The sequence below is a fragment of the Sphaeramia orbicularis genome, chromosome 3, assembly GCF_902148855.1.
Source record: "Sphaeramia orbicularis chromosome 3, fSphaOr1.1, whole genome shotgun sequence".
Classification (NCBI taxonomy): Eukaryota; Metazoa; Chordata; class Actinopteri; order Kurtiformes; family Apogonidae; genus Sphaeramia; species Sphaeramia orbicularis.
In genome coordinates, this window is record NC_043959.1 from 38,976,184 (window position 1) to 38,986,432 (window position 10,249).

The 10,249-nt window shown below is 42.5% G+C and overlaps 1 protein-coding gene across 4 annotated transcripts in view; it reads right to left on the reverse strand.

The window, feature by feature from the left end:
- insyn1 (inhibitory synaptic factor 1) overlaps positions 1 to 7,063 on the reverse strand; it is a 50,380-nt gene extending 43,317 nt beyond the window's left edge. The window contains exons 1-2 of one of the 4 annotated variants that reach the window (XM_030126663.1): positions 6,301 to 7,063; positions 4,127 to 5,762 (exon numbers count right to left, since the gene is read on the reverse strand). In XM_030126663.1, the coding sequence (XP_029982523.1) occupies positions 4,127 to 4,270 (144 nt within the window). In that variant the 5' untranslated portion in view covers positions 4,271 to 5,762; positions 6,301 to 7,063. Of the gene's footprint in view, positions 1 to 4,126; positions 5,857 to 6,013; positions 6,256 to 6,300 lie in introns of those variants that run through there. The other 3 variants (XM_030126672.1, XM_030126690.1, XM_030126680.1) reach the window with 3 other exon arrangements.
- Positions 7,064 to 10,249: the final 3,186 nt, after the last annotated feature.

Consider the following 10,249-nt stretch of genomic DNA (forward strand, 5'->3'; position numbering starts at 1 on the left):
TTACCTTATAATTGCTTTTCAGACACAATAGGCTTTTTTAACGAACTGTCCTGTTTTTTCTTTGTTTGTGGTAAATATGTATATTTGTTAGTGATTTAATATTGAGCTTGAATTTTAAAAATATGTTTTTCTCTATTTCATTTTATTGCATGAGACAACAGTGACCCACTTTGCCAAAAGGAATCATAATTCTTATGTAATTGCCTTAAAATATACAAAACATACCAAAACACATTTTCCACAAATATCCCTCAATAAAAGAAGCAAACATTTACATGATTCAGGAGTGTGTTTATCTTACTTGCGCGTTTATCACAGTCCATTTTATTGTTATACATCTGGAGTGTAACAGTAAAAGTGTGAAAGTGTTAGTCATTACAATAGTGCCCCTCATGGTCGGATGCCGAAGTGTTCTTGCTAGACAGTTTTGTGCTGTGTGCCCAGCTCAGCAGCAGCCTCAGCAGGGGAAACACGGAGTGAGGATCGTATACGGCCCCCACAGAAAAAAAAAAATGGCCCTTTGATTTGGGTTTTGGTCTCCCCTGGGCTTCCTCCTGTTTTGTAGCAGATTCGGTTCAGTGCTGAGTGCAGTAGCTTCAGCTCTGAGGGACTGTGATTTCCCCATTAACATGGATGTGTCATAACTGGTTTCAGTCTCATTCAGGAGAACCACCACTGGCTGGCTGACAGGCTGACTGATCTGAGTCCAGCTGTTTGGATGCCTCACCCTCCACACTGAGCATGCTTCACCGAACAATACAGCATTTAAGCATGCCTCAGACATGAAAGAGCACCACGGTGTAGCCTTTCTGATCAGATCATTTACATAGCAGTTTTCTTTGACAGACTATTTTAGCAAAAATGCCTTGATTTGACAGCCAGGCCAATGGGATCATAAGGCTGGTATTAGGTGATAAAAGAAATTGAATAGACCACCCCATTTGTGCCACTGTGTCTGTTATGGTTCCCACAGAAGACTTTTACTTAAAATGAGATCTGTTCCTGCATATTTAGTGGTGGACTAAGCTTGTAGAGCATATAGTTGACCAGAAATAAGCAAAACCTAAAAGTGAAGGCTGATAATCCTGCCACTGCTGCTATTCCCAGGTCAAAACATGATGACTGTGTTTCTTTAGATCAAAAGCATTCATAACACACTTTTAAAAATCCATTATATAATTCTAAAACTGCATAGTGGCCAGACCTATTAATAAAGCTGCTACCCAGTACTTCTTTCCTGAACAGCTGACATTTAGAGGACACATATTTCACCTGACATCACTGTTTTCCCACTGTCCTTCTTCTGTCTTAGGCCTATGGGTGAATCAAAGCAGAAAGCTACTCTCCAACATTATGATGCATATGTGCAAACAGCCATCACAAGCTCTTCTGAGACTGAATGATAGAGGCCAGTGTCCTGGACGTGCTGTACTCTGCAGCTAATAATAGCTCTTTGTCCAGCTTATATTCACTCTTTTCATTTGGAGTTTTAATTCTACAAGTCCTGATTGCCTTCCTGTGTTCATTTGTCTTGAGCTGAGCACAGACGTGCAGCATCGTCTGCTCATGGTATGATTCTGCATAATAACTACGTCAACGTAATAACAGTCCATCACTCCTGTTTGGTTCCATATAAAGATGTGTCGCTCAATGCCATCCCTTTTCCTACAGTCCTTGCAACTGTGTTTATTGCCAAGTCTCAAAATTTTCATTAAATTCTTTCAATTTACCACTCAGTATCTTTCAAATAACCACGAAGGGTATACTTGCATATCTGTGTTTCCTTAGCTGCTCTTTTTCCATTAAAATTTAGTGAAGGAACAACATAGCTTGGTGCCATTTTTTTCTAGTTCTTCCTAAGATGCATGAGCCCAAGGCTGAAATGATATGTAAATATTTTTATTCTGTAGCATTGCCATCACTGCTAGTATTATTATAAATAGAGTAGTTATTCATTACATTACCTTCCCATGTCCTTACTTTAGATCCTTCTTGTTTTATTAGCCATGAAAACTTTGATATTCTTTCATGAGGCAGGCTGCGTTTGTGTGTAACAGGCTTTGGAAGAGAGTCTTGACATTGTGTTGCAGCATAGATTTCCAGTTTTATGTGTAGGCATACTTGAGATATAGAATGTGTAGACTGGAAGCCTTGATCAGAAAACCTGTAAAGCTTGGAAGTTCAAGTCATGTAGAGGTATGAACATACTGAGAAGAGCCCACACTAGTACTGCAGTATGCAGCACTGCACACCTGGAGGCACAAAAAGGGATGTGGGCAGATTCTACTCCAATATAACTACATTTCACATGTTATATTAATCTGCAAAACACATAAACGTTTATTTGCATATGCTGACTGTATGTGCAATCGTGAAGTTTGAAAGCAGTGCAGTATTGGACCAGTCATTCCTTCATTCCTTGGCATCTCTTGTGTGCTTGTGTCTTGTGAGTGACAGTAACTCCTGAGAGCACTGCAATAATTCCAGTTCCCCAAAGACCTTGTGGGTGATAATCAGTCATTACTGCTCCCTCACTGTGATATTTATTTCATTACATTCACACAGCAATTCATCATTTATTTATGTGACAGTTGTTATCTATTATGTTGTTCCTTTCATGTGGCCAAGAATGAGAGATTTTATGGAACATTAGGCTTCCATGCATCTGATGGCACTACACTCATTCTGTTTCTTCATCTCCCTTTGATATAGTCTGCAATCTCACAGGTCAGTTAATTGCAGGATATTGATACCACTATTATGACTGCCACTGCAGCTAATATGATTCTTAGCCATTTCAATATGTGGGATTGTGCTCGCCCAATAAAAAATGACATTTGAGCCACTGCGTAGAGCCCTCTCTAATGGGGTCTGGGATAAGAATGGTAATATGTGTTGGAGCTGGCAGAGGCACAGGCCATGTTTTTGTTTATAAATAGCTCCATTCAGCATTATTCCACTTGCAGTTGCCCTATAATCATCAATCATTCCCATGCACAGGCCGGCTTTTCATGCTCACCAGAGAGAAGGTGCACTCTGAGCTGTGCCCTTGCACCTCCAACTGTGCAAGTAGATAAAGTCGAGTGTTGTGAGTGGGACAGAGCTGGTAGTCGGAGAGGGAGGTTGGGGAGTGGGGGCTTGTGTGGTGATGGAGTGAGTTATGGCACCTTCACTGACGCTGTTCAAAGCCCTAGTCCTCCTCCTTGAGGTCATTTCACGCACCAACATCCACTATTCCACACACACCCTTGCTCCCCCTCAACATCCCCCCCGATCAGATGCAGGAGGGAGGCTAATGTTGAGATGAGCTTGGAGGATGTTGGATGGGTCAGACACAACTGTTTGCTTAAGTTTCATTTGTCTCTGTCTCTCTGCCTGCCTTTATCTCTATCTTTGGAGTTGTGTGAGTAAAGCTCACAGCTTTGAGGACACTGCAGGGGGAAGATCCTAAAAAAGATGACGAGGACCATTTTGTGCTGTCACACAAAGCGGATTTTAGTCCTCACATGCGTTACTGCACCTTTCAAAGCACTTTCTTTTTGCGTAAAACACACGTGCAGTATCTCTTTGTTGATCCTTGTTCAAAGCATGTACTGTACAGCGTCATACATACACAAATCTACCAGTGTTACCATGGCAGTTGCAAAAATACAGTAGGAATCCATCTGATCCTTAACAAAATGATTATATAACTATTGCACTGCAAAGTCTTATATCTTATCTAAGCCTGCCTGTGTGTTTCTATTCAACCTGGATTTGCTACTTTTCAACAGCTCTCCACATCTGCTGTACCTCCCACAAGACACCTCTGAACACATGAAGGACATTTAGAAATGACAATATTTTTTTTTCTTTTTTGATTGGAAAAGGAAAACTGTCCGACAGCAGCTGTAATCAACAACATCCCCCTGCTGCAAAAAAAAAAAAAAAGTGAGATCTCATCACTTTCAAATCTTAATCAAAATCTCTATGCTGTGGAAGGGATTTTACACTTAATTAAATGCAGCCTACTTGGGAAGCACACCCACCTGGCACCCACACTCTTTTCCTGCTTCGATCTTTCCTCTCCCTGTTTCTCTCTAAATTCCCAAAGCCTGGTAATATGCAAACTCATTTTGAACCTCACCTCCCGGAGTTCCTTGGCCACATCCTTGAGCTCTTTGAGAATGCCTTCTAGCTGGTCGATCACCATCTTCATGTGGCTGCGGATGCGTTCTCTCGGGCTGGGGGTCTCAGAGGTGTCCCGGGCCGGAGCTCTGCTGAGGGACATCCTTTACAGGGCGACGTGGGGCCAATGGCCAACAGGCTGAGGGCGTGGGGGAGCCGAGTCGGGGTCCATGTCTTTGGCTACAAGGAGCCTCAGTGCTACTGATCCGAACAGGGGCCCCGGCCACGCAGGGAGACCTCAACATCTTAAAAGCACCTGGGCAGCCAAAACACCTTGCCTGGCCCGCACACTCGGTACAGGGTCACACTCTGACATCCATGCCTTCTGATAGACGCTTCCAAAAGTGAAGAGAAAATGAACATGGGAAAAGTCGAACACGGTAAATCCATGGAAAGGAAAGTGGCAAAATACATGGACTAAAGCTGGTATGAAACTCTTACATAATCGTGATCAGCCAACTCATCTCATGTGTCAGTGTGTACATTTGAAATTGTTCCCCAGGAGAGGCTATTTAAAAACTCCTGTCTATACGGGGAATAGACTCATTCCCTCTTCCACTTGCCCTGTACAATCTTTTTTACCTGTTAGACACAGTGACATAATGGCCGGTTAACATACAAAAGTGAAAGGAGAAAACGGGCTCATATTGACCCTACAGAGTAAGCTATCCGATATACATAGAAAAATAGAACTCCAAGCACTGGCTCAATTTTCAAAATAATCGTGTTCTACATTGTTGGTGGCCAGAAGAGATTTGGCGTCTAAATATAGTACCTCAGTTAGGGCTAATGTCTTGCAAGAGGAAAAGGACAGATCCTGTGTGGCAAAAATGGATATTCCTGCGTGTGGACTGTTTTCTCTTCGGGTTTGGAAAAATTAAAAGCCTCACGAGAAAAACTCACATCAAAATAAACTTAGCTTTTCCTCCATTTGCTTTGAAGATGATGACTTCATCATTTTGTCCTTCATTTCTAGTCCATGAAAGAAAGGAAGGTAGGTGGACGGTGTGGGTCTTTTCATAGAACGTCCAATCGTCCCCCAAAGCAGGGCTTATTCCAGGTGACGTGGGAGCAGAATGAATAGATTTCGAACCCAGTAGAATGTGACTTGTGATGAGAATTTTTGGAGGGATGGCAAAAAAATCATGATGTCCATGAGACACCGTACCAAGGGGCTGGAACGCAAATGAGCACCTTCAGCTGGAATTCGGGTGGCACCTTGTCTTATGCAACACTGCTCTTCAAGTCCCTCATAAACACTGACCCACAGCAGTCCAAAGGGGTGTGCCCAAAAAACCAAGGGAGCAAAAAGAGAAAAGGATTCTCTTCTCTCCTTCAGTTGTTGCTAAGGGAACCCGGTCTGCCTCCTTGTGCTGTGATTGGATAATTATTTTACTTCTTCTCCGTGTAGGGTATGTTTTCTCTGTGGACTCTTTTCAGAGAGGCAGAAAGCGCTGTGCCATCTAGTAGGATGAGATAAATCCCATGAAATCTTCCCAGAGGAGCCCCAGAGAACAAGCGGGGGGGGAGAGCTTCTCACCAAATCCAGGGCAATGCCACTGCCACAGGGTGTGCTGGCCAATCACACATGGCACCTGGACAGACGGAAAGGAAAGCAATCACTTATTCTGTAATGTCTCATCCCTCCTTCGTTTCTGTTTGTCCCTCTTTTTCCTCTCTCACAGCAGCCTGAAACGCAGCAGAAAAATAGTGTGAAGGAGGGACACAAAAAGGGATGTAGATAGACAGGAAGTAACTGCTTTGACGATTTTTTAGCTGGATTTAAAATGCATCTCCTGCCTCAGCAACACTTGCCTCACCTCCACACGCGCAAACACCTACTCACCTTTTCTTTGCATCACTTTGCTGTTGCTATGCCCAGATCTCACTGTCCATGCACAGTGGGATCAGTCAGGCTACACACATCATGCTGGTTCTTTAGCAGTCTCGGTCCCTCTGTCGCACGCACTAACATCTTCTCGCCGCCTTGCTGTTCTCTTTTCCTCTCTTTCTTTCTTTCTGTCTCACACACACTCTGTCTTTCTCTCTCTTACACACACACACACACACACACTCACACACATACACACACACAGTTTCCTCCCTCCCTCCCTTCCTTCCTCCCCTACTTACTGTCTTGACAGAGAGAAGCTTCTATCAGCAGGGTTATTTCACTCTGAGGCTGTGGCTCATCATAGGAGGAGTAGAAGTGGAGGATGAAGCTGTGTTGGCGGAGGAGGAGGAGGAGGAGGAGGAGGCAGGAGGCATGAGATGGGAGCGATGAATGGCCCTGATAGCAGTCTGAGAAGGAAGAGGAGGCTGCAGATGACTAAGAGCCAGAGTGGCAAGGAGAGCTCCTGCTTTGGATTCTGATGCTGCGGCTGCTACTATCACTCAGTGAACTGTGCTGCTGAAAACAAGCCACCCGTCATCCCCATCAGTGCTGTCTGCATTGGGAGGCAGCGGACAGAACGGCTGAGCATCTGTGTGCAGAGCAGTGCAAAAGGAGCTGTGTGATTCGTATGACAGCTTCTCCTCTCTGTCTATCTGCCCCCCTTTTTTTCGTCCCTGTCACCTCTACTGTCCCTCTTGCTCTTTCCCCGTCTCTCTGCCCCTGCGCCCTCACTGTGTCCTCGCTGACTGCCGGATGAAGGGAAGCTGACGCCAGAGTTTATTGTGGGGCTCAGGCTCCTGCCAGCACCACTCGGCTGTGCTGCTCTGCTCTGTGGAGGAGGGGCTTGGTGCTTTAAAGGCACAGTCCCTCCTCTGCCTCATCCCTCTCCTGTCTTCTCCTTTGCTGGCGTCTATACTCCCTCACTATCTCTTCTCGCACTGCCTATCTACCCTTTGTCACAGTTCTATCGAGGGTGTTATCTCTCTCTTAAATCAAGATGAAGTCTTCCTCTGCCGCCAGCCAAGCACTGTCTGGGGACAGGGTGTCCAAAAATCCCTGGCTGTTACATCATTAATATACAAAGCAGGTTGGCGTTTGATGACCTCATCTGACTGAGAGACAGAAATAGGGAGGGAGGGACAGCATGACTTTTTTCTCCCACGTTCTCTTCATCAGGATGTGTTTTTTTTTTTTTTTTTCTGCACAAGACACAGCCCTGCATAACCCCACCAGAGGCCATTATCCTAATTTGAAATTAGTTTTTTTTTTAAAAGGAAATAATATAACAGTAAAGCAAATTCATAACGACAACTTCTTGAGCCAGGCAAGCTGGTTTCCAGAGGGTTTTGGCAGATAACTACTGAACAACCAGAGGCTCAGTGCATTCCTTAGCATAATTGTAAAGGGAAATGCAGAGTGGATTCAGGTTAGGTGGATCTTCCATGCAGATGAATTTGTTCTGGGGTCCTCTGTGGTTTCTACTACAAGGATCACAGACGTTATGCTGATGCTGTAAGGCTAATTGGGGGAATATTCTGCAGTATAATAAATTCTCTTTAGCGTGTTTTCTTTGATTAATAAATGATCGAGTTTGGCTTTTAAAAAATATAATAAAGACATGTTTCATATTCCATGTTATGTTAAGTACACAGTCACATTGTGTCATCTTAGGACTTCATCAAATTTTGAGTATGTTGTCACTTTCTAAAGTACACTGTGGTTCAATGTGGACTGAAGGGATGGCTTTTGGGATACTGCCTTTCCTTGCATTCACACATGGTTAGTGCAGCACCACACAGACAAGCTTCTCAGTAAATGTTCCCAGCAAGAAACAGGTGTCCTTGAACATGTTTCTGTTCAGCTTCAATCCTTAGTCTCTCTGCACATATGGGAGGCTCCCTTCATAAAACACAGCAACAGTTTGCAGCACATTTCTGTCACTGTTTTTTTTTTTTTTCTTAAATCCAAAATATCTTTTTCTTGGATAATCATGGTGTATTTAATAGAGCTGTACCTAAAAGAGAGATTGTGCACGTAATGACCTCTGGGTGGAAAGGCCCAGGTGTACAGCACAGATAGCACCATGTCAGTGATGCCTTCATTGGAAGTGAATTGGATTATTTCCCCCAGTAAAATATATTTTTTTAATGCTAAGGTCATCGCGACTCGTGAGTTTTACTAGGAATCTGGAGTGGTTCCAGGGAAATATTGGTTCCACTTAATATTTCTGCCTTGGATTTATTGTGCCATGCTGTTTATGGAGACGTTTTATAGAACGTAATTTTTTTCTAGTTGGGCACTGGCTCACAAACAGGCACAAAGATGCATAAACACACTGATGCACAGACACAAAAACAAACACATATGAACACCAGTGTTGGTATCCATATCCAGAGGAAAGTATCTTGGTAATTCTGTATTGTGAAAACAAAGCCCAGGAGGAATTTTATTTGACTTTACCTCCCAATAATCTCTTCATACTCTTACATATTGATAGTGGAGAGATAAAAAAAAAAAAAAAAAAAAAACCTGTTTTTTTAATCACTATTGTCCTGTTTCAGCCACTCTCTGCAGTTTATGTCACTGATAACAGATGTGAACAGGATTTATTTTTAATAATAAAGTGGTAGGCTCAAAGCACCAGCGATCAATACAGATACTCTATATCTCCTTGTCTCTACACAGCATACACATGTATGATTACATGGACAGGGAGGATGGACTTCAGAGCATTTTGACTTATTTATAGGCAGGGACTCTCATCACTCCCTCAATTTCATATGTAATAGGAAATCCTCCACTGTGAACAAATAAAATTCCTTACTGAGAAGAAAAAAGTCAGCCAATGTAATTGACTTTCTTTTTCTTTTTTTTCTTCACTACTTTTTACTCTGGTATCTGATATGGAGGGGCTATTTCATTCACCATGTCAGTCCACCTCAACTTTTCATTTCTACAAACTTGCTACAATTTGTCAGTTTTATATTGGAGTTGATCCTTTTTTTCCCTAATGTTCATCATGACATTTGTTATTTCATTTCTGGAGCAGAACCAACAAATTTAATATCATTCATTCATTCATCTTCTGAACCCGCTTTATCCTCACTAGGGTCATGGGGGGTGCTGGAGCCTATCCCAGCTACCTATGGGTGAAGGCGGGGTACACTCTGGACGAGTCACCAGTTCATCGCAGGGCAGACATACGGAGATGAACAACCAATCACCCTCACACAAATTTAATATCTTCCCAGTAAGCTGTTCCAGAATCCACTCAAATCATCTCTTGTCGATACATAAACTTCAAAACAGTAACCTAAGATCACCAACAAGTACTACCTCCTGATTTTTCTGGGGACTAGGGGGGTATACCATCCTCCATGTAGTCCAACATGACCGAGGTGGGAATGAATTGCTCACTCTCATTCAGTCCTTGATAATCTGGATTCCCTTCCTCACACCAAAAGACAACATATGCCCAAAATATCTTGTCTTGTTGAACAAATCTAGTCTTTTTCTTTAAGGAAAAATCATCCACGGTCCGAATGTTAGACACCATAGCTAAACCTAATCAGGGATAGTCCTTATACTTGTCTTTGAACTTTAAGGTCCACTTCATTCACATAAATGTCGAACACACATCCTGTGTAATTGTTTTATCTTCCCTTGACCTATCTGGCCTGTGACTTTCCACCGAGCAAATCAAGAAAAAAAAAAGTTTATTTATTGAATCATATTTTTTTTTAAACACTTAACACAGAGGACTCCAAAAATAAAGCGATAGGTATCAGAAAAGCAAACATAGTAAAAAACAGACAAGCAGACTCGCACCGTACACTGTCAAAACAAAACAAACAATTTGTGTTGCTGTCCATTTAATTAATCTGAATTCATTATGTTATTCCTCTCCTGGCCATTGTGTGGTGCTATGGTGTAGTTATGACATGTTGCTTTTTTCTCGTCCAGGAACACAAATGGTGGACACAGATTACACTGAGTATTTTTTTTTTTTCAACATAAGTTGTACATCTGTGTTGAGCTTTTGCACTGAAATATTTATTTTTGCATGACAAGGGTGCTGTGTGAAGAAAGTATTCATACGATGCAGAATCAAGAGGATTAATTGCAATGTTTAATGCACATGCAACACACATTTATGAATAAATTAAGAGCACCCACTTCATGTCACAT